At 68.2% G+C, this 27,035-nt stretch overlaps 1 protein-coding gene across 18 annotated transcripts in view; it reads left to right on the forward strand.

Annotated features, from left to right (window-relative positions):
• Nucleotides 1–24,951, forward strand: part of PLEC (plectin) — a 59,847-nt gene extending 34,896 nt beyond the window's left edge. For 9 of the 18 annotated variants that reach the window (XM_082601402.1, XM_082601404.1, XM_082601403.1 and 6 more), the window contains 31 exons: nucleotides 1,258–1,319; nucleotides 1,771–1,881; nucleotides 2,685–2,762; nucleotides 2,843–2,935; nucleotides 3,871–4,037; nucleotides 4,650–4,765; nucleotides 4,843–4,949; nucleotides 5,024–5,143; nucleotides 5,222–5,317; nucleotides 5,531–5,658; nucleotides 5,911–6,004; nucleotides 6,495–6,649; nucleotides 6,733–7,003; nucleotides 7,079–7,156; nucleotides 7,258–7,419; nucleotides 7,574–7,678; nucleotides 7,797–7,892; nucleotides 8,144–8,269; nucleotides 9,344–9,496; nucleotides 9,582–9,736; nucleotides 9,819–9,945; nucleotides 10,032–10,215; nucleotides 10,302–10,459; nucleotides 10,589–10,767; nucleotides 11,825–11,963; nucleotides 12,065–12,421; nucleotides 12,499–12,582; nucleotides 12,746–12,850; nucleotides 12,942–13,040; nucleotides 14,094–17,474; nucleotides 17,574–24,951. In XM_082601402.1, coding sequence (XP_082457528.1) covers nucleotides 1,258–1,319; nucleotides 1,771–1,881; nucleotides 2,685–2,762; nucleotides 2,843–2,935; nucleotides 3,871–4,037; nucleotides 4,650–4,765; nucleotides 4,843–4,949; nucleotides 5,024–5,143; nucleotides 5,222–5,317; nucleotides 5,531–5,658; nucleotides 5,911–6,004; nucleotides 6,495–6,649; nucleotides 6,733–7,003; nucleotides 7,079–7,156; nucleotides 7,258–7,419; nucleotides 7,574–7,678; nucleotides 7,797–7,892; nucleotides 8,144–8,269; nucleotides 9,344–9,496; nucleotides 9,582–9,736; nucleotides 9,819–9,945; nucleotides 10,032–10,215; nucleotides 10,302–10,459; nucleotides 10,589–10,767; nucleotides 11,825–11,963; nucleotides 12,065–12,421; nucleotides 12,499–12,582; nucleotides 12,746–12,850; nucleotides 12,942–13,040; nucleotides 14,094–17,474; nucleotides 17,574–23,792 — 13,505 coding nt within the window. In that variant the 3' untranslated portion in view covers nucleotides 23,793–24,951. Of the gene's footprint in view, nucleotides 1–334; nucleotides 577–1,257; nucleotides 1,320–1,770; nucleotides 1,882–2,684; nucleotides 2,763–2,842; nucleotides 2,936–3,870; nucleotides 4,038–4,649; nucleotides 4,766–4,842; nucleotides 4,950–5,023; nucleotides 5,144–5,221; nucleotides 5,318–5,530; nucleotides 5,659–5,910; nucleotides 6,005–6,494; nucleotides 6,650–6,732; nucleotides 7,004–7,078; nucleotides 7,157–7,257; nucleotides 7,420–7,573; nucleotides 7,679–7,796; nucleotides 7,893–8,143; nucleotides 8,270–9,343; nucleotides 9,497–9,581; nucleotides 9,737–9,818; nucleotides 9,946–10,031; nucleotides 10,216–10,301; nucleotides 10,460–10,588; nucleotides 10,768–11,824; nucleotides 11,964–12,064; nucleotides 12,422–12,498; nucleotides 12,583–12,745; nucleotides 12,851–12,941; nucleotides 13,041–14,093; nucleotides 17,475–17,573 lie in introns of those variants that run through there. The other 9 variants (XM_082601406.1, XM_082601397.1, XM_082601401.1 and 6 more) reach the window with 3 other exon arrangements.
• Nucleotides 24,952–27,035: the final 2,084 nt, after the last annotated feature.

Genomic DNA, 27,035 nt, shown 5'->3' on the forward strand with positions numbered 1-27,035 from the left:
ACTCAGGTACCCTCCCTGTGGGGGGCCCTCCTTCGGAGTGGCCATGAGGAAGGCGTGTGGTTCCCTGTGATTCCGGCGAGGTACCAGGTCCCCTTGTACCCCCGGGTCCCGCCAGGGGCTGCAGCGGGCAGGGTGGGTGAGGAAACCCCTGGGTTTCCTGTTTCTGTCGGGCTGTGGGTGTGGCCATGGGGGAGGGGCCGCCTTCCTCCTTCCCGCAGGGACACTCCCTCTCTGGGGGTTGTGCAGGGTAGGGTGGGGCTCCAGGGGCGGGGACAGCAGCTGGGGAGTACTGCGGGCCGGGCGTGGCCCCACCGACTGGGCTCCGAGCTGCGCTGAGCTGAGCCGCTGAGCGAGCACCTTCGCTGCTGTGCCGCACGGGCCGCTGCTGCCGCCGCCGCCGCCGCCGCCGGAGCACAGCACCTGGGGACTGAGGGACAGAGCGCCAAAGGGGTGGGCGCGGCATCATGTCTCAGAACCGGCTCCGAGTGCCCGAGTCCAAGGGCCTGGGTCACAAGAGAACCGGCTCGGAGGACAACCTCTACCTGGCTGTGCTCAGGGCTTCAGAGGGCAAGAAAGGTAGCGGGCACTCCTCGCTCGGCAGGGCAGGCGTGGGGCAGGAAGGGCCCAGTTCCTGCCGTGGGAAACGTGGCACTGGGTGGGGTGGGGCCCAGACTCTGAGGGTCTGAATTTGGGGGACAGACTCTGAGACAGGCGGCTGGCGCTACGGGGAGCGTGCTGTGTTCTGGCCCAGGTGCAGAGCTGCCGGGGTCGGGGGGCCAGCCACCCGTGCCCAGCACAGAGAGGCCGGCAGTGGCCTGTGGGCCTCGGGTGTCGGGCAGGGTGTGGGGGGACAGCTCTCTGTGTCCCGGGAAAGGCCCACTGCCCCGTGGGGAGGACAGAGCTTCACCCTCGCCGCATCCCTGCCCAGCCCGGGGCCCTGGGAGGCAGCCTGTTGGGGGGAGGGGCAGCCCGGGACCTGTGTGCTGTGGCTCCAGGTGTGGCTGCCAGCTCCAGACCCTCCCAGCTTCAGGGGGAGACAGTAAGGAGACCCAGCAGTGGGCACCATGTGCCTGGCCCCTCCCCACCTGTCCAGGGCTGAGGAGGGTGGCGTCGGGCAGGGGCAGGGAGGCTGGATCACCTTGTGAGGAGGCTGAGGCCCTCTTCAGGCGCCAGCCACTGTATCTGCATGGTGGTCACCTCCTGGGGGCTCGCAGGGCTTCTCCCAGGCCCCAGGTAACCTGGCCTTGTCTCTCCCAGATGAGCGGGACCGTGTGCAGAAGAAAACCTTCACCAAGTGGGTCAACAAGCACCTCATCAAGGTTGGTGGCGTGCGTACACGTGGGTGTGTGCAGGAGTGTCTGCGTTTGCCTGCGCGTGGTCGCAGGGGCTGAGGAGACTGCGGGTGGGGGTGAAGGGGCGTGCCCCTGGCACTCCAGCCCGAACAAGGGCCCGCACTCCTCCTGCCACCCAGCCGCTCGGGGCCATCCCTCTCTGCCCTGGGAACTCACCTCCCACCTCTGAAACCTGTCCTTTTCTGTCTGCTTCCTCCCCTCGCTCGCTCCTGCCTCCTGTCTCTGTCCCCTTCCTCCTCCTCCTCCTCCTCCTCCTCCTCCTCCTCCTCCTCCTCCTCCTCCTCCTCCTCGTCTCTTCTGGTCTCTCTGTGTAGCACTGGAAGGCAGAGGTAGGTGCCTCCTCGGGGGTGGGTGTCTTCTGTGGGCCCCTGCCTCACGCCCTCTGGGCCTGGTGGTGATTCTGGAGGCCCGCGGCCAGCCCAGCCCTCTGTCCCTGCAGGCACAGAGGCACATCAGTGACCTGTATGAAGACCTCCGTGATGGCCACAACCTCATCTCCCTCCTGGAGGTGCTCTCAGGGGACAGCCTGGTACGTGCGCCCAAACGCCCGCCCCCTCCGAGGCCCCGCGTGCCTTCCTTCCTGGGGTCTTTCCCCAACGCCCTCTCCGTGTCCAGCCTGGCCTAGCCCCCCACTGCGCCTCCTGGTCCGGAGTGTCGGACCTGGCCTGGGAGCGGCCCGTGGCGCACAGCCCTGCTGCCCTCTGTGCCGGAGCCTTGACACCGTAACCTCACGCTCTGCTCTGCTTTGGTTTCTCTGCTGCTTGGACTCTGAACTTTGACCTCTGCCCTTTACCCTTTGCCCTGCTCTGGCCGGGCAGCCAAGAGAGCGGGACGTAATCAGGAGCTCGCGCCTGGTGAGTGGTTGTGCCCGCTGGCCACGGCGGCACGTGGGCTCCCTGAGACCAGGAGCCCAGCTCACCCAGGGCCGATGGCACTTGGGCTGGCAAACGGCCCTGCATCCAGCTGCCTGCCATCCTGCCTGCCGCACTGCCTGGGGCCGGGCCTGAGACCCGCCGGGGCTGCCACCACTGGGCAGGAGGACCCCTCCCCCAAAGCCACTGCCCTCCACCCGTGGCTTCCTGGCTATTGTCTCCTCCCCTCCCCCTCCTTCCTTCCCACAGCCTGGTCCCTGCTGGGCCTGGCCCCTGGGCCAGCGGCCCCCCCTTCCCAGCTGGGGCGGGTGGACCCGGGTCAGGGAAGGGCTGCTGCCCCACTGGGGAAGACCCTCGCTGTAGATGCCTTGGGGGTTCTGAGGGTGGGCAGACGCTGTGGCCGTAGGACGGGCTGTGAGCGGGCTCTGGGGCCGCTGACCGGCCCTGCTTCCCCTCCCAGCCGCGGGAGAAGGGCAGGATGCGCTTCCACAAGCTGCAGAACGTTCAGATCGCCCTGGACTACCTCCGGCACCGCCAGGTAATGCTGCCCGCCTGGCCACAGGCACAGCCCCCCTTCCGGCCGGCTCGGGGGCACGACTGAGGGCAGCTTGCTCGCAGGTCAAGCTGGTGAACATCCGGAACGATGATATCGCCGACGGCAACCCCAAGCTGACCCTCGGCCTCATCTGGACCATCATCCTGCACTTCCAGGTAGCGTGGCCGCCCACTGACCCTCGGCCGCCCCCGGGGTCTCCGGGGCCGGCCTGGCACCCGGCTAGGCGTGCGGCCTGGGAGCTGGGGCCCTCAGCATCCCGGCACTTGGAGCCTTCCTGCCAGCCCGTGCCGCTGCCCTGTGCTAGCTCCGTGGCCTGAAGGCTCAGGCCTCTCTCCAAGGCCTGCCTATCCCGTGCCCTCTGGCCCTGACTGGGCAGGGCCTGCAGAGCCTCCCTGCAGAGGAATGCATTCTCTACTCTTGGTGTGGCCTCCTGCCCCACGGAAGGTTCTAGAGAAGCACCCGCTGCACCGGGCTGACTCACCCACTGCCTGCCCAGCGCACAGGAAGCCGCAAATCTGAGAGCTGGGCAGGCAGAGCCTGGCTGGCACAGCAGCTGAGTCACACAGGCGGGCAGGCCGACAGACAGACAGATAACTAGGGCCAGGCAGGCGGGGGAGCAGACAGGCTGGCCGACCCAGGCCTGAAGGATTGGACCGAGTGCAGGGCCCGGCCGTTGCTGTGGCCGCGCATGCTCAGTCCCCGGGACATAACCCTGGCCTGCAGCCAGGGAGGCCAAGCCCCGCCCCCTGCCCCTCATGACAGCCTTTTCTAGGCCTGGGGCTTCTGGGTGAGCTCCATGCGCCCACCATCCACCAACTCTGATCCATGCCCGCCTTGCGGGGTGCGGGGTGTGCCCCAGGAGGAGGGAGCCCAGGGCACCCACCATGTGGCAACGGCAGGGGATGGGGGCCTGATATTCTGTGGCAGCTGCCGCCTAGAGTGGCCTCGGCTTGTGACACTGAGGTGTGGTGGGTCCCTGCGGCCCCAGCCTGCCTCAGCTGGCCTGGCAGCTCCTGTGCACCCTGACTGGGCGCCAGGCAGGTCGGTGGCCGTGGCTGAGCTCCCGTCTCCCGCCCACCGTGTGGGGCAGATCTCGGACATCCAGGTGAGCGGGCAGTCGGAGGACATGACAGCCAAGGAGAAGCTGCTGCTGTGGTCCCAGCGCATGGTAGAGGGCTTCCAGGGCCTGCGCTGTGAGAACTTCACCTCCAGCTGGCGAGATGGCCGCCTCTTCAACGCCATTATCTACCGGCACAAGTACGCGGCCCAGGGCAGGGAGGGCACTGTGGGTCGGGGGCATTCCTGCAGCCCCTCAGCTGGGCAACTTCAAACGAGTGGGGGCGAAGAGGCGTCTGCCGCCCACTGGGACCTGCCGCCCACGGGGACGGGCACCAGCGCCAGCCCGCCTCCCGGGGACGGTGCAGGCGAGTAGGCCCACGCACGCCCTTCCCGCCTCCTCCTGGGCCCTTCCTGAGGCCGTGCCGGCTTCCTCGAGGCCAGAGGACAGCAGGCTGCTGGTTTTCACAGCCATGAGCACTGGCCCCACGTGGACATCCCAGAAGGGGCCTGTGTGGGGTCGGCCCTGCGGGGGGCCCAGGCTGACCGGCACCCCACCCCATGCCTGTGCCCACTGTAGGCCCCTTGAGCTCCTGGGGGCAGGGCCCAGTGTGTGCAGCACCTGCAGGTGGGCTGCCTGGGTGGGTGGGACTGGATGCTAGTGAGGTGGGGGTGTTTTTCAGGATGAGTATGTGCTGGGGGTTCTGTGTTTCTGGGGGCCTGTGGAGGGCATGTCTGTGCGCTGACCTGCCCGGTGGGCCTCGCTGCCCCTGTGTTCCCGCCTGCCTGCCCCACCCGCCCCTTTGCCCACAGGCCTACGCTCATCGACATGAACAAGGTGTATCGTCAGACCAACCTGGAGAACCTGGACCAGGCCTTCTCCGTGGCGGAGCGGGACCTGGGGGTGACAAGGCTCCTGGACCCTGAGGGTACGTGCCGCGGCCCCCGCCTCACTCTCTCCTGCTCTGCCGCTCGCTGAGGCCCCTCTGACCCTCCTCTCCCGCAGATGTGGACGTTCCTCAGCCCGACGAGAAGTCCATCATCACCTACGTCTCATCCTTGTACGATGCCATGCCCCGGGTGCCCGATGTGCAGGACGGCGTGAAGGCTAACGTGAGTGCTGGCCGGCAGGCCCCGGGCGGGCGGGGCATGGGTGGGCCCCTGACAGCCCGTCGCCCCCTCTGCAGGAGCCGCAGCTGCGCTGGCAGGAGTACCGGGAGCTGGTGCTGCTGCTGCTGCAGTGGGTCCGGGCGCACACGGCTGGCTTCGAGGAGCGCCGCTTCCCCTCCAGCTTTGAAGAGATTGAGGTGAGCTTCTCTGCTTAGCCAGGGTCCTGTGCCCGCTGTGCGGCCCCAGGTTTGGAGGCTGACACCTCTTGTCCCCAGATCCTGTGGTGCCAGTTCTTGAAGTTTAAGGAGACGGAGCTTCCAGCCAAGGAGGCGGACAAGAACCGGTCCAAGGGCATCTACCAGTCCTTGGAGGTGAGGGGGGTCCTGGAGGGAGGGGAGCGGGGGGCATTCTGGAGGTGAGTGAAGCTGCCCGGGAGCCCAGGGCCTGTGGGGTCCTCTCCAGCAGGCTTGGCCCGGCCTTACCACGGAGCTGGGACCAGGGCTGTTTCAGGTCGGGTGGGCCGGGGGCCCGGGTGACCCCCAAACCTCTGCTGGCCCAGGCCTGAGCTAGGCCTCTGCCCACAGGGGGCGGTGCAAGCAGGCCAGCTCAAGGTGCCCCCCGGCTACCACCCGCTGGACGTGGAGAAGGAGTGGGGCAAGCTGCACGTGGCCATCCTGGAGCGGGAGAAGCAGCTCCGCAGCGAGTTTGAGAGGTGGGCGGGTGCTGGGGTGGAAGAGGCAGCTGGTGGGCGGGTGGGGCCCTGCTGTGGCAGGGAAGCCACCCCGAGGGTGAGTCACTGCCTGGGGAGGAAATCCCCCCTCCCCCGAGGCTGGGAAACCCACACTGAGCTGCGGGCCGCAGGCTGGCGGGCAGGCCGGGAGCAGGAGGGGAGCTGCGCTCTGCGGTGGGGAGCCTGGGGGCGGACGCCACTCACTGGGGGTCCCGTGGCTGCTCTGGGCCGCAGACTAGAGCGTCTTCAGCGTGTCGTGAGCAAACTGCAGATGGAGGCCGGGTTGTGTGAAGAGCAGCTGAACCAGGCCGACGCCTTGCTGCAGTCGGTGAGGGGCGGGGCCGAGGGTGGGCCTGGGCGGGGAGGCTTGGGGGAGGGAGGCGGGCCCTGAGCACTCCTCCCTCTGGGTGTGGAGCCGACTCTGACCGCTGGCTTTGGGCAGAGCTGGCTTCTGGGCACCAGGCCCGCCCTGAGCTGCTGCTGTGTGGAGGGGCCCAGACCCGTGGGGCCCAGAGGGGCAGGACTGTGTGGGCCTGGACAGGGGCTCTCTTGGGGAGAACTTTCCAGGGGTGGGAACTGGAGGACAAGACCACGAACCGTCCGGCTCCTGGGCCCTAGTGGAGGCCTTTGGACCCGGTCCTGGGTCCCCCAGAGAGGTGGGGGCTGGGGGTTTCACCAGAAACATCAGAAGGACGTACCGTGGTGGACGGGGAGGAAAGGGAAAGGATGGGGGTGGGCCCGGAGGCAGCGGGGGAGCCCCATGTAGGCAGGCGGGAGGCGGGGTGGCCAGGCTGTGAGTCAGGGCGACCACCTTGCAGGATGTCCGGCTGCTGGCCTCAGGCAAGGCACCACAGCGGGCGGGCGAGGTGGAGCAGGACCTGGACAAGGCGGACAGCATGATCCGGACGCTCTTCAACGACGTGCAGACTCTCAAGGATGGGCGGCACCCGCAGGGCGAGCAGATGTACCGCAGGTGGGCCAAGGCCCCCCCACCCCAGGGCCTGGGGAGGGCACCCCGGCTCCGCTGACCCCTCCTGACCCCTGCCCCGCCCACAGGGTGTACCGCCTGCATGAGCGTCTGGTGGCCATCCGCACCGAGTACAACCTGCGTCTGCGGAGCATGCCGAGGCACCCCGAGCTCGAGGACTCCACCCTGCGCTACCTGCAGGACCTTCTGGCCTGGGTGGAGGAGAACCAGCGCCGGCTGGACAGCGCTGAGTGGGGCGTGGACCTGCCCAGCGTGGAGGCGCAGCTGGGCAGCCACCGAGGCCTGCACCAGTCGGTTGAGGAGTTCCGGACCAAGATCGAGCGGGCGCGCACCGATGAGGTGAGTAGGGGGTGGGCGGCAGGCGTGGACCAGGTCCCGGCCGCCGCAGGCCTCACCCCTCCTCATCTCCCACAGGGCCAGCTCTCCCCGGCCACCCGGGGCGCCTACCGAGACTGCTTGGGTCGGCTGGACCTGCAGTACGCCAAGCTGCTCGTGAGTGGCGGCCGGCTGGGAGCCGGGGGTGGGGGAGGGCGGGGTGGGAGGGGTGGGAGGGGGGCACGGGGCTGACACACTCCCCGGCTGCCTGCTCACAGAGCTCCTCCAAGGCCCGCCTCCGGTCCCTGGAGAGCCTGCATGGCTTTGTGGCCGCCGCCACCAAGGAGCTGATGTGGCTGAGTGACAGGGAGGAGGAGGAGGTGGGCTTCGACTGGAGCGACCGCAACACCAACATGGCCGCCAAGAAGGAGGCCTACTCGGTGAGGCAGGTGGCCGGCCTCCGGGCCCTCCCCTCCCACGACTGCCCGCCCCAGTCCGGGTCCAGCTCCAGGCCCCGCGTGGTGCTTGGCGGGAGACGGGTGGACCCTGACGTGGCCCTGGCACCGTCCCTGAGATCCCTTGCCTCCGTGTCAGGCACTGATGCATGAGCTAGAGCTGAAGGAAAAGAAAATCAAAGAGATCCAGAGCACCGGCGACCGCCTGCTTCGGGAAGACCACCCTGCCCGGCCCACAGTGGAGGTGGGGTGGGGATGTGGGGACCCCCCGGGCCCCCCTGGTGTGGTGGGGCAGGGCTGGGGGATCCCCCTGGGCCCCTGTGGTGGGGCAGGGCCCGACGGGGCCACGTGCTGTGCTGCAGTCCTTCCAGGCGGCCCTGCAGACCCAGTGGAGCTGGATGCTGCAGCTGTGCTGTTGTATTGAGGCGCACCTAAAGGACAACACTGCCTACTTCCAGGTGAGAACTGGGCTTCCCAACCCCCGGCTCTGCTGCAGTGACCTTGAGGAGCCCCTCGACCACCGCTGTGGATCTGGGGCCCCTCCCCGTGTCCGTGCAGACGTGGATAATCGGCCCCACGCACTGTCCCACTGACCTAGCGTCAGAATCCTCCCCGGTTACTGGGCCCAGCCCCTCCGGCCCGTGCTGGGGCAGCTCTGGCGGGGGGCTCCAGGCTGTTGGCCTAATGTGACCCATTTCTGCCACCGCAGTTCTTCTCGGACGTGCGGGAGGCTGAGGAGCAGCTGCGGAAGCTGCAGGAGACACTGCGCAGGAAGTACACCTGTGACCGTTCTATCACTATCACTCGGCTCGAGGACCTGCTGCAGGACGCCCAGGTGAGCCGGGCTCAGGGCTGTGCAGCCCGGCGAGTGGCAGACGCTGAGGCCCGGCCTCTTGGCCTGTGGGGCTGGAGGGGCACAGGCAGTGGCAGGCATCGAGGTGGCAGGGTCCAGGGCCAGGGGAGCACAGGGAGAGGCTGGCCCGGTGTCTGGGCTGCATCGATGCTCTGGAAAGGTCCCTCTGGAGGCGGAGAGTGGTGACTAGAGGTGCCAGCAGGGGTCAGGAGGCACGATAGGGGCTGGAGGTCAGCACAGTGGGGCGGGGGTATGGGTGAACCGAGATCTTAGCGGCAGGGTCCTGGCCTGGGGGCAGGTGGGTGGCCAGAGCTGTTATGAGCCCCCCCACCCACAGAGCCCCTGGAGGGAGTAGACGCCTGAATCAGCTGCTCTGTTGCCAGCCATGTCACCATGGGCAGGTCCATCAGCACCTCGGGCCTGACAGGCTGGGGCAGATGCAGTCGGGAGGGCTGAGGGGGATACAGAGGCAGCGGAGTGCGCTGCTCAGGCGCCCTGGGGCAGGGAGTGATGGAGAAGAGAGGAGGCTGGCAGGCCCTGCCGCCTGGAGCTCCTGCGGTCGGGAGTGGGGGTCAGCGAAGCCTGGGGTCCAGGAGGCCCCCTCAGCGGCAGCATCGGCCCAGGAGGGGGCGGGAGAGGTGCAGGCAGCTTCCGCGTGGACTCTGACCTACAGCCTTGGACGGTCCTCCATCCCTCAGAGTGGCTGGATGGGAGGAGGTGGGCGACCTTCCACAACAGGACAGGGGAGGGCAGAGGGGAGAGGATGCTGTGGGGCCCTCCCCTGAAGGACGTCACATGTCACGGGGCCGGGGAAGGCCATTCGGTCCTGACTGGGAAGGAAGGAGTGTGGGTGGGACCGGGCGCCTGCCCTGGCTGAGTGCCCAGCCCCACAGCATTCTGGGGGCAGTTGGAAGGACACCTGATCTCAGGGCATTGCGGGGGTGCAGGGGTGCTCGTGCGTTTCCCGCGGTGGGCACGTGGGTCCTCACAGACCCTTGTCCGGGCGCTCGGTGTCCGACGCCAGGTGATGGTCTCTGAGCTGCCCCTCCTCTGCAGGACGAGAAGGAGCAGCTAAGCGAGTACAGGGGGCACCTCTCAGGCCTGGCCAAGCGGGCCAAGGCCATCGTGCAGCTGAAGCCCCGCAACCCAGCGCACCCCGTGCGGGGCCGCGTGCCGCTGCTGGCCGTGTGCGACTACAAGCAGGTGGAGGTGAGGGCTTGGCCGGGCAGGGTGGGCCAGGCAGGGTGGGCATGGGTGTGGGTGGGGCCACGCTGCGATGCTCTGACTGCTTCAGGTGACCGTGCACAAGGGTGACAAATGCCAGATGGTAGGCCCCGCGCAGCCACCCTACTGGAAGGTGCTCAGCAGCTCCTGCGGCGAGGCCGCCGTGCCCTCCGTGTGCTTTCTTGTGCCCCCGCCCAACCAGGAGGCCCAGGAGGCCATCGCCAGGTGCGTGGTCCCGGGTATCAGCTGGAGAGGGTGGTGTTGGGCAGGTCCCCGGACACCTCTGACTGTGCCCCTGACCTGCCAGGCTGGAGGCCCAGCACCAGGCCTTGGTTACGTCGTGGCACCAGCTGCACACGGAGATGAAGAGCCTTCTGGCATGGCAGAGCCTCAGCCGCGACATGCAGCTCATCCGCTCCTGGTCCCTGGTCACGGTACGACTGCCCCGCTGGGCACTCTGGGGGGTGCCGGGCGGCAGGGGTCTTCCTGCGGCCGTGCTCAGCCCTCGTGCCGTCTGCAGTTCCGCACACTGAAACCAGAGGAGCAGCGCCAAGCCCTGCGAAGCCTGGAGCTGCACTACCAGGCCTTCCTGCGCGACAGCCAGGACGCTGGTGGCTTCGGGCCTGAGGACCGGCTGCAGGCTGAGCGCGAGTACGGCTCCTGCAGCCGCCACTACCAGCAGCTGCTGCAGAGCCTGGAGCAGGGTAGGCGGGGGCCACCCGGGGGGTGGGGGTGGGGGTGGTGGCGGAGGGCGCGGCCGGGGCAGCCTGTGAGCAGGACGTGTCCGCAGGCGAGCAGGAGGAGTCCCGCTGTCAGCGCTGCATCTCAGAGCTCAAGGACATCCGGCTGCAGCTGGAGGCCTGCGAGACGCGCACCGTGCACCGCCTGCGGCTGCCGCTGGACAAGGAGCCCGCACGGGAGTGCGCCCAGCGCATCACGGAGCAGCAGGCAGGCCCCGCCCACTCCCCCCACCCCCACCCCCACCCCCACCCCCTACTGCACCCCGCCCCCGGCCTTCCACGCGTGCCGTGTGCTGGGCGCGCAGGCTCAGCTCACCTCCTGCTCCGTATCTCGTAGAAAGCACAGGCTGAGGTGGAGGGGCTGGGCAAGGGGGTTGCCCGGCTCTCTGCCGAGGCTGAGGAGGTCCTGGCCCTGCCCGAGCCATCACCCGCTGCCCCCACTCTGCGTTCAGAGCTGGAGCTGACCCTGGGCAAGTTGGAGCAGGTCCGCAGCCTGTCCGCCATTTACCTGGAGAAGTGAGTGCACCTGACGGCGGCCGGGGGGCTGTGACCGAAGGGGCGTCTCGGGGAGTGTGTGTACTGGCAGGGCAACGGTGCCAACGAGGTGGGGTCCGCTGCAGGCTCTGGCCAAGGGATGGCCAGTGTGGACCAGGGTGGGGGCCGCAGAGGTGGCTGGAGGGGTTCAGTCCTGGTGTGCCTTGGAGGTAGGGCTTCCTGATGACTGGATGTGGGGTGAGAGGGGTTGAGGGGCTATTGGAGGAGGACTTAGGGCCCCCCCACCCGCGGGAGGGTGGTAGGGGAGGGTCACTGACGTGGAAGGTGTGTGGGCAGAGGTGAGGGGCCGGGGCGCATTGCGGGGTCGGTCAGGACCGGGCCCCTGGGGGCACTGGCAACCTTGGGGGAGGGGCTTCTTGGCGCAAGGTGGGGCTGAGGCCCTGCGGAGAGGAGGCAGGGTGGGCAGTGGGTGAGACAGCAGAGGGCCAGGGTGCCGGGGGGGCCCCGATCCCCTCTCCCACAGGCCCTTCCACCCCAGTGCCTCCCGGGGGACGCGCAGTCCTCACCAGGGCCCCGCCTCCTCCTTGCCCCCCGCCCCCAGACACGGGTACCTCTCTTTCCCTTACAGCTCATTTCAGGGTATACACTCACATGGCTCACAGATCGCTTTCGGAAGCTTAGTGATAAATCCTCCACTGCTCCCCTCTCGGTCCCAACGGGATCCGCCCTCCAAGGCCCTGGTCTTCGTTTCTGTATCTTACCCAGCCTTCCTGCACGCGCCCCACGTGCCGTGTGTGAGGAGCGTCCCTGTCAGGCACACGGTGTCCCCCTCACCCAGTCTGGGGACTGCAAGGCTGATGGGGGCTCCCTTGGCCAGCACAACCTCCCTCCAGGACTCGGGCTGGAGCTGGAGCATCCCCGTGTCCGAGGTCCCGACCACCTTCTGCCTACACCTCTCTTCTCCCTGAAGCCCATGACCACAGGGGTCAGCTGGCCACCAGGTCTGGGGTTCCACCGTGGTGGCCTGGCTGCCCCTCCAGCCCACCCCAGCCCCGCTCTGAGCCCTGTTCTCCCGCAGGCTCAAGACCATCAGCCTGGTGATCCGCAGCACGCAGGGGGCCGAGGAGGTGCTCAGGGCCCACGAGGAGCAGCTCAAGGAGGCCCAGGCCGTGCCCGCCACCCTCCCAGAGCTTGAGGCCACCAAGGCTGCGCTGAAGGTACCACCACAGGCCCGCACCCTGCTGTGAGGGCCCAGAGACGCTGGGGCCAGTGGCAGGGACCTCGGGCTGAAACGGCACCCTCTTCTCTGACCTGACAGAAGCTTCGGGCCCAGGCGGAGGCACAGCAGCCTGTGTTCGATGCCCTGCGGGACGAGCTGCGGGGGGCGCAGGAGGTGGGCGAGCGGCTGCAACAGCGACACGGCGAGCGGGACGTGGAGGTGGAGCGCTGGCGCGAGCGGGTCGCCCTGCTGCTGGAGCGCTGGCAGGCCGTGCTGGCCCAGACCGACGTGCGGCAGCGCGGGCTCGAGCAGCTGGGCCGCCAGCTGCGTTACTACCGTGAGAGCGCGGACCCGCTGGGCGCCTGGCTGCAGGACGCCAAGCAGAGGCAGGAGCAAATCCAGGCCGTGCCGCTGGCCAACAGCCAGGCCGTGCGAGAGCAGCTGCGGCAGGAGAAGGTGGGCCCCGGGCAGGTGGGCAGGGTGGGGCGGGGGCGTGGTGCACCCTCTGGCTGCTGACCACCCTGCTCTCCCAGGCGCTGCTGGAAGACATCGAGCGCCACGGGGAGAAGGTGGAGGAGTGCCAGAGGTTCGCGAAGCAGTACATCAACGCCATCAAGGTGAGGCCTTTGCAGCGTCGTGTCCCAGGGGAGACATGCAGGTGGTGGGCCTGGGACCTCAGGGGGGCCCCCCAGACCAGGCCGTGCTGGGCAAAGCCCGTGGGCAGGTTCAGGGGCAGGGTGGGGAGGGCAGAGCTGGTGGCCAACCAGTGTGTCCCTGCAGGACTATGAGCTTCAGCTGGTCACGTACAAGGCACAGCTGGAGCCGGTGGCCTCACCAGCCAAGAAGCCCAAGGTCCAGTCGGGGTCCGAGAGCATCATCCAGGAGGTGAGGCTGAGGGGCAGGGCTGGTGGGTGGGCTGAGCCTGAGTCAGCAGGGGCAGGGCTGACTCTGGGTGCCTCTTCCTCCCGTCCCCCAGTACGTGGATCTGCGTACCCGCTACAGTGAGCTGAGCACGCTCACGAGCCAGTACATCAAGTTCATCAGTGAGACGCTGCGGCGTATGGAGGAGGAGGAGGTATGACCCGCCGGGGCGGGGAGGCCATCCTGCTGCCCACCTTGCCCCACATGTGGCCCCTAGGAGCCCGCCTGAGCTGTCCCCACTCCCTCCTGCCTGGTGCTGCCAGCGCCCCCTCTCCCCCCAGCTCCCCGCAGCACGGCCTGTCCCCAGGCTCGCCTCATCTGTGGCCCAGCCCACCTTGGCCCGATGCTGCACTGCTCTCCCTGTGGTGGCTGGCACCTCCTCTTTCTCTTCTGTGTTGGCACTTGCCCCCACCAGGCGTCCCACCAGCTCTCTTGTGTGTGTGCCTCCTCGGGACCCCGCATTGGCCTCTTTACTTGGCCACTTGCTCTGCAAGAACTTTGGGCTGTTGGGTCATGGGGGCTGGGGAGAGGGGCCCCGAGGTGCTTGGGTGAGGAAGGGTACCTACCCCATCTTGTTCCTCCTGCCTCCTGGGTGACCCCTCCGTCTGGCCTACCTGCAGCTTCCTCTCTGCTCAGAACCGCAGGCTATCGAGTCCCCCTTCCGAACTGGCTCAGATCTGCACTGATGTCCCACGCTGGCCACCCTGCCCCGCCGGGTCAGGGAGAGGGGCCCCGTGGCCAGAGCCAGGCCGCCGGGCATTCAGCGGTGCTCAGGCAGGGCTGTGTGGCAGGCGGGGCTCCCAGGCCCTGTGAGCCCCCTGCTTTGCTTGCTCTCTCCCTCCCTCCCTCCCTCTCTCCCTCTCTCTCTCTCTCTTTCTCTCTTTCTCTCCCTCCCTCCCTCCCTCTCTCTCTCCCCCCACCCCCTTGTCTGTGTGTCTCCGTCACCTGTCTGTGGGAAGAGGGGAGAACACCTGGGTCTCCTTCCCCAGTCTGGTGAGCGCTGTGGGGCCAGGCTGTGCTCGCTGCCCCAAGTGCCCTGGGTGGGTGCACGCAGCCTCCCTCGGCTGGGCCGGGACCCCTGTCCCCTCCCAACACCTGCGCCACGCTGTCAGGGTGAGCTGTGGTGGCACCGTGTCGCGTGCTCAGGGCACCTGCTCCCTGCTCACTCCTCTCTCTGGTTTTCTCCCTCTCTCTGCTGCGGCCGCAGAGGCTGGCTGAGCAGCAGCGGGCAGAGGAGCGGGAGCGACTGGCTGAGGTGGAGGCCGCGCTGGAGAAGCAGCGGCAGCTGGCCGAGGCGCACGCGCAGGCGAAGGCGCAGGCAGAGCGCGAGGCCCAGGAGCTCCAGCGGCGCATGCAGGAGGAGGTGGCACGCCGGGAGGAGGTGGTGGTGGACGCGCAGCAGCAGAAGCGCAGCATCCAGGAGGAGCTGCAGCACCTGCGGCAGAGCTCGGAGGCGGAGATCCAGGCCAAGTCCCGGCAGGTGGAGGCGGCCGAGCGCAGCCGGCTACGGATCGAGGAGGAAATCCGCGTGGTGCGCCTCCAGCTGGAGGCCACCGAGCGCCAGCGCGGCGGGGCGGAGGGCGAGCTGCAGGCACTGCGTGCGCGGGCGGAAGAGGCCGAGGCGCAGAAGCGGCAGGCCCAGGAAGAGGCGGAGCGCCTGCGGCGGCAGGTGCAAGACGAGACCCAGCGCAAGCGGCAGGCGGAGGCTGAGCTGGCCCTGCGCGTGCAGGCGGAGGCCGAGGCGGCGCGCGAGAAGCAGCGGGCCCTGCAGGCGCTGGAGGAGCTGCGGCTGCAGGCAGAGGAGGCGGAGCGGCGCCTGCGGCAGGCAGAGGCAGAGCGGGCGCGCCAAGTGCAGGTGGCCCTGGAGACGGCGCAGCGCAGCGCCGAGGCGGAGCTGCAGAGCGAGCACGCCTCCTTTGCCGAGAAGACGGCGCAGCTGGAGCGCACCCTCAAGGAAGAACACGTGGCCGTGGTGCAGCTGCGGGAGGAGGCCACGCGGCGGGCACAGCAGCAGGCCGAGGCTGAGCGCGCCCGCGCGGAGGCTGAGCGGGAGCTGGAGCGCTGGCAGCTGAAGGCCAACGAGGCGCTGCGGCTGCGGCTGCAGGCGGAGGAGGTGGCGCAGCAGAAGAGCCTGGCACAGGCCGAGGCGGAGAAGCAGAAGGAGGAGGCGGAGCGGGAGGCGCGGCGGCGCGGCAAGGCGGAGGAGCAGGCCGTGCGGCAGCGCGAGCTGGCCGAGCAGGAGCTGGAGAAGCAGCGGCAGCTGGCGGAGGGCACCGCGCAGCAGCGCCTGGCGGCGGAGCAGGAGCTGATCCGGCTGCGGGCCGAGACGGAGCAGGGGGAGCAGCAGCGGCAGCTGCTGGAGGAGGAGCTGTCACGGCTGCAGCGGGAGGCGGCCGCGGCCACCCATAAGCGCCGGGAGCTGGAGGCCGAGCTGGCCAAGGTGCGGGCTGAGATGGAGGTGCTGCTGGCCAGCAAGGCGCGGGCCGAGGAGGAGTCACGTTCCACCAGCGAGAAGTCCAAGCAGAGGCTGGAAGCCGAGGCCGGCCGGTTCCGCGAGCTGGCGGAGGAGGCCGCCCGCCTGCGCGCCGTGGCGGAGGAGGCCAAGCGGCAGCGGCAGCTGGCGGAGGAGGATGCGGCGCGGCAGCGGGCGGAGGCGGAGCGGGTGCTGGCCGAGAAGCTGGCCGCCATCAGCGAGGCCACGCGGCTCAAGACGGAGGCAGAGATCGCGCTCAAGGAGAAGGAGGCGGAGAACGAGCGCCTGCGGCGTCTGGCGGAAGACGAGGCCTTCCAGCGGCGGCTTCTGGAGGAGCAGGCGGCCCAGCACAAGGCCGACATCGAGGAGCGGCTGGCGCAGCTGCGCAAGGCGTCGGAGAGCGAGCTGGAGCGGCAGAAGGGGCTGGTGGAGGACACGCTGAGACAGCGGCGGCAGGTGGAGGAGGAGATCCTGGCGCTCAAGGGGAGCTTCGAGAAGGCGGCCGCCGGCAAGGCGGAGCTGGAGCTGGAGCTGGGGCGCATCCGTGGCAACGCCGAGGACACGCTGCGCAGCAAGGAGCAGGCGGAGCAGGAGGCCGCCCGGCAGCGGCAGCTGGCGGCAGAGGAGGAGCGGCGGCGGCGCGAGGCCGAGGAGCGTGTGCAGAAGAGCCTGGCGGCTGAGGAGGAGGCCGCGCGGCAACGGAAGGCCGCGCTGGAGGAGGTGGAGCGGCTCAAGGCCAAGGTGGAGGAGGCGCGGCGCCTGCGTGAGCGAGCAGAGCAGGAGTCGGCTCGGCAGCTGCAGCTGGCCCAGGAGGCCGCCCAGAAGCGGCTGCAGGCGGAGGAGAAGGCGCACGCCTTCGCGGTGCAGCAGAAGGAGCAGGAGCTGCAGCAGACGCTCCAGCAGGAGCAGAGCATGCTGGAGCGTCTGCGCGGCGAGGCCGAGGCGGCCCGGCGGGCGGCAGAGGAGGCGGAGGCGGCGCGGGAGCGGGCTGAGCGCGAGGCGGCGCAGTCCCGGCAGCAGGTGGAGGAGGCGGAGCGGCTGAAGCAGTCGGCGGAGGAGCAGGCACAGGTGCAGGCGCAGGCGCAGGCTGCCGCGGAGAAGCTGCGCAAGGAAGCCGAGCAGGAGGCGGCACGGCGGGCGCAGGCAGAGCAGGCGGCCCTGCGGCAGAAGCAGGCGGCCGACGCTGAGATGGAGAAGCACAAGAAGTTTGCTGAGCAGGCGCTGCGACAGAAGGCGCAGGTGGAGCAGGAGCTGACGGCTCTGCGGCTGCAGCTGGAGGAGACCGACCACCAGAAGAGCATCCTGGACGAGGAGCTACAGCGGCTGAAGGCGGAGGTGACGGAGGCGGCCCGCCAGCGCGGCCAGGTGGAGGAGGAGCTGTTCTCGCTGCGCGTGCAGATGGAGGAGCTGGGCAAGCTCAAGGCCCGCATCGAGGCGGAGAACCGCGAGCTGATTCTGCGCGACAAGGACAACACACAGCGCCTCCTGCAGGAGGAGGCGGAGAAGATGAAGCAGGTGGCGGAGGAGGCGGCGCGGCTGAGCGTGGCGGCCCAGGAGGCGGCGCGGCTGCGGCAGCTGGCGGAGGAAGACCTGGCTCAGCAGCGGGCCCTGGCAGAGAAGATGCTCAAGGAGAAGATGCAGGCGGTGCAGGAGGCCACGCGGCTCAAGGCGGAGGCAGAGCTGCTGCAGCAGCAGAAGGAGCTCGCCCAGGAGCAGGCCCGGCGGCTGCAGGAGGACAAGGAGCAGATGGCACAGCAGCTGGCGCAGGAGACGCAGGGCTTCCAGAAGACTCTGGAGACGGAGCGGCAGCGGCAGCTGGAGATGAGTGCCGAGGCGGAGCGGCTCAGGCTGCGCGTGGCCGAGATGAGCCGGGCTCAGGCTCGTGCGGAGGAGGACGCCCAGCGCTTCCGGAAGCAGGCGGAGGACATAGGCGACAAGCTGTACCGCACGGAGCTCGCCACGCAGGAGAAGGTGACGCTGGTGCAGACGCTCGAGGCCCAGCGGCAGCAAAGTGACCAGGATGCCGAGCGCCTGCGGGAGGCCATCGCGGAGCTGGAGCACGAGAAGGAGAAGCTCAAGCAGGAGGCTCAGCTGCTGCAGCTCAAGTCTGAGGAGGTACCTCCCCGCGCGGGCAGGGATCTGGGGCGGGGTCTGCTCTCAGGCAGGTGCTCCCGGGGGCCCGCGTGTCCCTGACCGCCCCCTCCCCCTTCACAGATGCAGATGGTGCGGCAGGAGCAGCTGCTGCAGGAGACCCAGGCCCTACAGCAGAGCTTCCTCTCCGAGAAGGACAGCCTGCTGCAGCGGGAGCACTTCATCGAGCAGGAGAAGGCCAAGCTGGAGCGGCTCTTCCAGGACGAGGTGGCCAAGGCGCAGCAGCTGCGCGAGGAGCAGCAGCGGCAGCAGCAGGAGATGCAGCAGGAGAAGCAGCAGCTGGTGGCCAGCATGGAGGAGGCCCGGCGGCGGCAGCACGAGGCCGAGGAGGGGGTGCGGCGCAAGCAAGAGGAGCTGCAGCGCCTGGAGCAGCAGCGGCAGCAGCAGGAGAAGCTGCTGGCGGAGGAGAACCAGAGGCTACGTGAGCGGCTGCAGCACCTGGAGGAGGAGCGCCGGGCTGCGCCGGCACACTCAGAGGAGATCGCTTCCTCCCAGGCTGCGGCCGCCAGAGCCCTGCCCAACGGCCAGGACGCAGCCGATGGCCCAGCCGCGGTGGCAGAGCCTGAGCATGCCTTCGACGGCCTGCGGCAGAAGGTGCCAGCCCAGCGGCTGCAGGAGGTGGGCATCCTGAGCGCAGAGGAGCTCCAGCGGCTGGCGCAGGGCCACACCACGGTGGCTGAGCTCGCTCAGCGGGAGGACGTGCGCCGCTACCTGCAGGGCCGCAGCAGCATTGCCGGGTTGCTGCTGAAGCCTGCTGACGAGAAGTTGACCATCTACGCGGCCCTGAGGAGGCAACTGCTGAGCCCGGGCACAGCCCTCATCCTGCTTGAGGCCCAGGCGGCCTCAGGCTTCCTACTGGACCCCGTGCGGAACAGGCGGCTGGCCGTCAACGAGGCCGTGAAGGAGGGCGTCGTGGGCCCTGAGCTGCATCACAAGCTGCTGTCGGCCGAGCGCGCCGTCACTGGCTACAAGGACCCCTACACCGGGGAGCAGATCTCCCTCTTCCAGGCCATGAAGAAGGACCTCATCGTCCGGGAGCACGGCATCCGCCTGCTGGAGGCCCAGATCGCCACGGGCGGCATCATCGACCCCGTGCACAGCCACCGCCTGCCCGTGGACGTGGCCTACCAGCGCGGCTACTTCGACGAGGAGATGAACCGCATCCTGCAGGACCCCAGCGACGACACCAAGGGCTTCTTCGACCCCAACACGCACGAGAACCTCACCTACCTGCAGCTGCTGGAGCGCTGTGTGGAGGACCCCGAGACAGGCCTGCGGCTCCTGCCGCTCACGGACCAGGCTGCCAAGGGTGGCGAGCTGGTCTACACTGACTCAGAGGCCCGGGACGTGTTTGAGAAGGCCACCGTGTCCGCGCCGTTCGGCAGGTTCCAGGGCAGGACGGTGACCATTTGGGAGCTCATCAACTCCGAGTACTTCACGGCCGAGCAGCGAAGGGACCTGCTGCGGCAGTTCCGCACGGGCAAGGTCACCGTGGAGAAGATCATCAAGATCGTCATCACGGTGGTCGAGGAACACGAGCAGAAGGGCCAGCTGTGCTTCGAGGGCCTGCGCGCCCTGGTCCCCGCTGCGGAGCTGCTCGAGAGCAGGGTCATTGACCGGGAGCTCCTGCGCCAGCTGCAGCGGGGCGAGCGCTCCGTGCAGGAGGTAGCCGAGGCGGAAGCCGTGCGGCAGGCCCTGCGGGGCTCCGGCGTCATCGCAGGTGTGTGGCTAGAGGAGTCAGGGCAGAAGCTGAGCATCTACGAGGCCCTGAGGAAAGATTTGCTGCAGCCAGAGGCTGCTGTGGCCCTGCTGGAGGCCCAGGCCGGCACCGGGCACATCATCGACCCCACCACCAGCGCACGGCTGACCGTGGACGAGGCGGTGCGCGCCGGCCTTGTGGGGCCCGAGCTACACGAGAAGCTGCTGTCGGCCGAGAAGGCTGTGACAGGCTACAAGGACCCGTACTCAGGGCAGAGCGTGTCCCTGTTCCAGGCCCTGAAGAAGGGTCTCATCCCCAGGGAGCAGGGCCTGCGTCTGCTGGACGCCCAGCTGTCCACAGGTGGCATCGTGGACCCCAGCAAGAGCCACCGTGTGCCCCTGGACGTCGCCTATGCCCGGGGCTACCTGGATAAGGAGACCAGCACCGCCCTTTCGGCACCCCAGGACAACGCCAAGACCTACTATGAACCCCGTACGTGGCAGCCAGTCACCTACAGCCACCTCCAGCAGCAGTGCCGCCCCGACCAGCTGACGGGGCTGAGCCTGCTGCCGCTCTCGGAGGAGGCTGCCCGGGCCCGGCAGCAGGAGCTCTACTCTGAGCTCCAGGCCCGTGAAGCCTTCCAGAAGGCCACCGTCGAGGTCCCCGTGGGCAGCTTCCAGGGCAGGACGGTGACGGTGTGGGAGCTCATCAGCTCCGAGTACTTCACGGCCGAGCAGCGGCAGGAGTTGCTGCGGCAGTTCCGCACGGGCAAGGTCACCGTGGAGAAGATCATCAAGATCCTCATCACCATCGTGGAGGAAGTAGAGACCGTGCGGCGGGAGAGGCTCTCTTTCAGTGGCCTCCGAGCCCCTGTGCCGGCCAGCGAGCTCCTGGCCGCCGGGGTCCTCAACAGCAACCAGTATGAGCAGCTCAAGGACGGCAAGACATCGGTCAAGGACCTTTCGGAGCTGGACTCGGTGCGGACACTCCTCCAGGGGAGCGGCTGCCTTGCTGGCATCTACCTGGAGGACTCCAAGGAGAAGGTGACCATCTACGAGGCCATGCGACGCGGCCTGCTCAGGCCCAGCACCGCCACTCTCCTGCTTGAGGCCCAGGCAGCCACTGGCTTTCTGGTGGACCCTGTGCGGAACCAGCGTCTGTATGTGCACGAGGCCGTGAAGGCCGGTGTCGTGGGCCCCGAGCTGCACGAGAAGCTGCTGTCGGCTGAGAAGGCCGTGACCGGCTACAAGGATCCCTACTCGGGCAGCACCATCTCTCTCTTCCAGGCCATGAAGAAGGGCCTGGTCCTCAGGGAGCACGGCATCCGCCTGCTGGAGGCCCAGATCGCCACGGGCGGCATCATCGACCCCGTGCACAGCCACCGCCTGCCCGTGGACGTGGCCTACCAGCGCGGCTACTTTGACGAGGAGATGAACCACATCCTGCAGGACCCCAGCGACGACACCAAGGGCTTCTTCGACCCCAACACGCACGAGAACCTCACCTACCTGCAGCTGCTGGAGCGCTGCGTGGAGGACCCCGAGACGGGCCTGCGGCTCCTGCCGCTGAGAGGGGCAGAGAAGGCAGAGGTGGTGGAGACCACGCGGGTGTACACCGAGGAGGAGACCCGGAGGGCCTTCGAGGAGACACAGATCGACATCCCTGCGAGCGGTGGCCACAGTGGCTCCACCATGTCCCTGTGGGAGGTGATGCAGTCGGACCTGATCCCCCAGGAGCAGCGGGCCCAGCTGATGGCTGACTTCCAGGCCGGCCGCGTGACCAAGGAGCGTATGATCATCATCATCATCGAGATAATCGAGAAGACCGAGATAGTCCGCCAGCAGAACCTGGCTTCCTACGATCACGCCGGCCGCCGCCTCACTGCCGAGAACCTGTACGAGGCCCGGGTCATCTCCCGCGAGTCCTACAGCCTGCTCCGGGAGGGCGCCAAGAGCCTCCACGAGGTGCTGGAGGCCGAGTCCGCCTGGCACTACCTCTACGGCACGGGCTGTGTGGCCGGCATCTACCGACCCAGCTCCAGGCAGACGCTGACCATCTACCAGGCCCTCAAGAAGGGGCAGCTGAGTGCTGAGGTGGCCCGCCAGCTGCTGGAGGCACAAGCGGCCACGGGCTTCCTGCTGGACCCGGTGAAGGGCGAGCGGCTGGCCGTGGACGAGGCCGTGCGGAAGGGCCTGGTGGGCCCCGAGCTGCACGACCGGCTGCTGTCGGCTGAGCGGGCCGTGACCGGCTACCGTGACCCCTACACGGAGCAGACCATCTCGCTCTTCCAGGCCATGAAGAAGGACCTGATCCCCACCGAGGAGGCCCTGCGGCTGCTGGACGCTCAGCTGGCCACGGGCGGCATCATCGACCCGCGCCTAGGCTTCCACCTCCCGCTGGAGGTGGCCTACCAGCGCGGCTACCTCGACAGGGAGACGCACGACCAGCTGTCAGAGCCCAGCGAGGTGCGCAGCTACGTGGACCCCTCCACGGACGAGCGCCTCAGCTACACGCAGCTGCTCCGGCGGTGCCGCCGTGACGAGGCCAGCGGCCTGCTCCTCCTGCCACTCGCGGACGCCCGCAAGCTGACCTTCCGCGGCCTGCGCAAGCAGATCACGGTGGAGGAGCTGGTGCGCTCGCAGGTCATGGATGAGGCCACGGCGCTGCGGCTCCAGGAGGGCCTGACCTCCATCGAGGAGGTCTCCAAGAACCTGCAGACATTCCTCGAGGGCACCAGCAGCATCGCCGGCGTCGTCGTCGATGCCACCAAGGAGCGGCTGTCGGTGTACCAGGCCATGAAGAAGGGCATCATCCGCCCCGGCACGGCCTTCGAGCTCCTGGAGGCGCAGGCGGCCACCGGCTACGTCATCGACCCCATCAAGGGGCTCAAGCTAACCGTGGAGGAGGCTGTGCGCCTGGGCATCGTCGGTCCCGAGTTTAAGGACAAGCTGCTGTCGGCCGAGCGCGCCGTGACCGGCTACAAGGACCCCTACTCCGGGAAGCTCATCTCCCTCTTCCAGGCCATGAAGAAAGGTCTGATCCTGAAGGACCACGGCATCCGGCTGCTGGAGGCCCAGATCGCCACGGGCGGCATCATCGACCCCGAGGAGAGCCACCGCCTGCCCGTGGACGTGGCCTACCAGCGCGGCCTCTTTGACGAGGAGATGAATGAGATCCTGACCGACCCCTCGGACGACACCAAGGGCTTCTTTGACCCCAACACGGAGGAGAACCTCACCTACCTGCAGCTGATGGAGCGCTGCGTCACTGACCCCCAGACGGGGCTGCGGCTCCTGCCGCTGAAGGAGAAGAAGCGGGAGCGGAAGACGTCCTCTAAGTCCTCGGTGCGCAAGCGGCGCGTGGTCATCGTGGACCCGGAGACGGGCAAGGAGATGTCGGTGTACGAGGCCTACCGCAAGGGCCTTATCGACCACCAGACCTACCTGGAGCTGTCCGAGCAGGAGTGCGAGTGGGAGGAGATCACCATCTCCTCATCGGACGGCGTGGTCAAGTCCATGATCATCGACCGCCGCTCGGGCCGCCAGTACGACATCGACGAGGCCATCGCCAAGAGCCTCATCGACCGCTCTGCGCTGGACCAGTACCGCGCCGGCACGCTCTCCATCGCCGAGCTCGCCGACATGCTCTCAGGCAACGCCGGTGGCTTCCGCTCACGCTCATCCTCCGTGGGGTCCTCCTCTTCCTACCCTATCAGCCCCGCTGTCTCCAGGACCCAGCTGGCCTCCTGGTCCGACCCCACTGAGGAGACGGGCCCCGTGGCTGGAATCCTGGACACGGAGACGCTGGAGAAGGTGTCTATCACGGAGGCCATGCACCGCAGCCTGGTGGACAACATCACCGGGCAGCGTTTGCTGGAGGCACAGGCCTGCACCGGGGGCATCATCGACCCCAGCACCGGTGAGCGCTTCCCCGTCACCGACGCCGTCAACAAGGGCCTGGTGGACAAGATCATGGTGGACCGCATCAACCTGGCCCAGAAGGCCTTCTGCGGCTTCGAGGACCCGCGCACCAAGACCAAGATGTCGGCCGCCCAGGCCCTGAAGAAGGGCTGGCTCTACTACGAGGCGGGGCAGCGCTTCCTGGAGGTGCAGTACCTGACGGGCGGCCTGATCGAGCCCGACACGCCAGGCCGCGTGGCCCTGGACGAGGCCCTGCAGCGCGGCACGGTGGATGCCCGCACCGCCCAGAAGCTGCGCGACGTTAGCGCCTACTCCAAGTACCTCACCTGCCCCAAGACCAAGCTCAAGATCTCCTACAAGGACGCGCTGGACCGCAGCATGGTGGAGGAGGGCACGGGCCTGCGGCTGCTGGAGGCTGCCGCCCAGTCCAGCAAGGGCTACTACAGCCCCTACAGCGTCAGCGGCTCTGGCTCCGCGGCCGGCTCGCGCTCCAGCTCGCGCACCGGCTCCCGGGCTGGGTCCCGTCGCGGCAGCTTCGACGCCACCGGCTCCGGCTTCTCCATGACCTTCTCCTCCTCGTCCTACTCCTCCTCGGGCTACGGCCGCCGCTATGCCTCAGGGCCCGCGCTCCCCCCGGGGGGCCCCGAGTCAGCGGCCGCCTGACCCCTTCCTGCACCCCGCCTCCCGCTCTGCATGTGGCCAGACTCCCCGCCCAGGCGCTGGGATCTTTAATGTTTCAAGGTGTCTTCCTCCCAAGCGGTGCCTAAAGTTTAACCAAAAAGTACAGACTAACACATTAATATATATCTCTTGTCCAGACAGCCTGTCTCTCGGGGGCCGGGGCCAGTCCAGCCCCACTGACCACCTCGCGCCCCCCACCCCCACCCCAGGTCTCCCTGCTCCTCTTTACCTGCCCCTCACCACAGCCAGGTGCCTTGGAGGGTCCAGAGCTGGGCCCCCAACTCAGCCCTCTCATCTCCCCAGGGGGGTTCCATCTGGGCGAGGTTCCCCCAGCCCTGTAGGCCGGCCCCACCCAACTCCCAGCCACCTGCTCGGACTACGGGCATCGGCCCCGCCAGTAGCAGGGCCATCCGCGCCAGCGTTTTCTCCTGTTTCTGGGACTGACCTGCTTGCTCGGTGGGCCTTGCTGGGGAGGGAGGGAGGGAGTCCTGGGTCAGCCATCTCTTCTAGGCTGCCCAGGGAAGCCCCTTCCCCATGGGAAGATGAGGGTCCAGTCTGCAGACCCAGCTGGCCCGGGCCAGGCCCCAGCCTGTTCCCGGCTCCATTCCCAGCCCCCAACCTGCGCCCGAGACCCCACGCCTCTGGCTTCAGCCTTCCAGCCTCAGCTCCCCAGTAAGTGCCTTCTGTGTCCCCCTGCGCACCCCAGGCCCCGAGGACCCACACCTGGGGTGGGAGACAGACCCTCCTGGTGAAAGGCTCACCACTGCCCAGCTCTCGGGCGTGCCGGCCGGGCATGACTGGGCTTCTGCAGGCCTCTTCCCCTCCGTGGGCCCAGTGTCCCCTGGAACCTGTGGAACCCCACCCTGGGTGCTGCCTGCCTGCCTCTCCCAGGGCGCCTCAACCCCTGTGTTGGGCCTGGGGACAAGGCAGCCCAGCCCGGTGCCACCAGTCCCGTTCCAGCCAGCCCCGGGCCCTGGTGGCTTCCGCCCCTGCCTCTGCTCTCCGACTGAGCTTTGCATGTCCCACTAACCCAGGTAGGTGGCGGGTGGAGGCCCAGGCTTCTGCTGCCTCTGCGGACAGAACACTAACCCGACCACGGCGGGCCTGCGGCGCTCGCCCCAATAAAAGCAATTCCAACCTTCCCGCGGGTCGTGTCTCGCTTTTTGTCCTGAGGTCAGCTTGTGTGTTGGGCTGAGGGGGTGCTGCAGCCCCAGGCTCTGAGCTCGGCCACTGTGTCCTGGCCTAGGGCAGAAGAGCGGGGCCTCGTGAAGGCGCTGGCCCGGGGCTGCACCCCTCAGAGAAACCCAGGCCGAGTGATCCAGAGCGTAGGGCGAGGTGGAGGCTGGGCCAGCTGGGGCCTGCTCAGCCCAGGTGGTGACCTGTCCCTCGGCCCAGCCCCTCAGGCTGGGTTTGTGATTGGCGCTTACGTCTGAGACGGGGGTCTTAACATGCCCTTCAGTCGGTCATTGACTGTGTGGGAGAGGCAGCGTGACCCCAGGTAAGTTGGTCCGTGTCGGCCAAGGGTAACCCTGCAGAGAAGGATGCGGTCACAAGCCTGAGCGGCGGCCGGTGGAGGAGGGTGAGTGGGGCAAACCACAGCCCCGGTGAGCCGCTGGCTCTGAGGCCACGAGGCCCTGACCGGTGCCATCTCCCTGCTTTGCCCCAGGGGGTGGCCTCTCGTCCTTGGGGGTCTAAAGTCCTGGTTACCGAGCCCTCGTCGGGCTCTGCTCTCTTGCCCACTTGCAGTTAAACCTGGGCGTGGAAATACCGAGGTGCCCGGGGCAGCAGCCCTGCCTCCATGGGTGGTCAGGGTCCTCCCGGCCAGGATGGTGCCCGCCTGGCCTGCTGGTCTACTGCAACGAGCAGTCGCCTGGCCAGGTGGTAGCCGTGGCTGTGAGTTGAGTGGGACGCTCCCGCCACGCCCCGGGTGGCCGTGTTTTCCTTCGCCGACCAGGACCGCGAGGGTCTCACAGCCTGAAGTTGCAGCGACAAGAAGCACCTGCGCCCCAGCAGGTCCCGGAGCCTGTTGGGGGTGGGCCGCTTCCGCTTCCGCTCCTGGGTTCCCAGACCCGGTGGGCCGCCTTCTGGGGTCATTGACTCAAGGTCACGCCCACATCTGGAAGGACGGTGCTACAGTCCCTCAGGGTGTCAGCTACTTCCTTATGAGACCGTCCAACATTCTGCCAGGCCGGCAGCTTCTGGAGGGCGTGGTGCCCTGTAGGCCTGGACCCCTGTGGTACCCCCTGGCCGGAAGAGGGCTCTGAGGTCCAAGGTGACGCTTTGCAGGAACCCACAGGTAGGCTGAGAGGCAAAGGCAGCCAAGCTGAAGTGATCCCTCTCCCTCTTGCTGGTTGGCCTCGGGCCAGGCTGGGAGGGGGTGTGTCGCCAGCCTGTGCTTGCGGGGCCAGCGCGGTTGGGAGTCCAGCACCCGCTGGGCAGGTCCTGCGGTCCGTGGGTGGCCCACTCCCGTGGCCGCCAGCACCTCTTTCCCATCTTCCACCCCTGCTGCTCTCGGGCCCTGCCCAGCCGGCCCGGCCATTCCTCCTGGCCGCCCGGGAGCCGCTGTCCTCTCCACTCCGGGGGTTACCCAGTGCACTGCAGAAGCTCCAGCCAGGGGTTACCCCAGCTGCTGTCGGCAGCCCCGAGTGGGGCTGTGCCTGTGTGCAGCCCGACACACCGCACGTGCCACGGTGCACCCGGCCAGGCCTCCTCCTCCGTGCCCTCGTGGGGACCCTCTGCAAGGCCGTGGTCTGGCAGCAGTGGGAGACATGGCGGTGTGGGCCACCTGCTCGTGTAGCCCTCTGGCTCTACGTGAGCCAGGGCCTGGCGTCCACTCCCCCTTACTCTAAGCCCTCGCCCAGCCCGCCAGCTGTGTGTCGGTGGGTCTCAGGGCACCAGCTCCTGACGGGAGCTGTGGTCGCACGGTCACCCATGTCCTGTGGTCAGGTGTGCAGCCCCCCAGCCCCAGGAGCACTCTAGGAACAGCTCTGTGGAGTCCGCACATGCTCTGTCCTCACTTCAGAGCTGGGCTCTCCTTTGGGGCCTCGCCGGAGACCCCACATCACATTCTTGCTTCCAGGGCTGCCACAACAAATACCACAGGATAGGGGCTTTTAAATGACAGAAATGTACTTCTCGGTTCTGGAAGCCGAAGTCTGCGATCAACTTGTCAGCAGGGAGGGATGGGAATTCCCTGGCGGTCCAGTGATTAGGATTCCACGCTCT

The sequence above is a fragment of the Mesoplodon mirus genome (genome assembly GCF_964341445.2).
Source record: "Mesoplodon mirus genome assembly, chromosome: 16".
NCBI lineage: Eukaryota > Metazoa > Chordata > Mammalia > Artiodactyla > Ziphiidae > Mesoplodon > Mesoplodon mirus.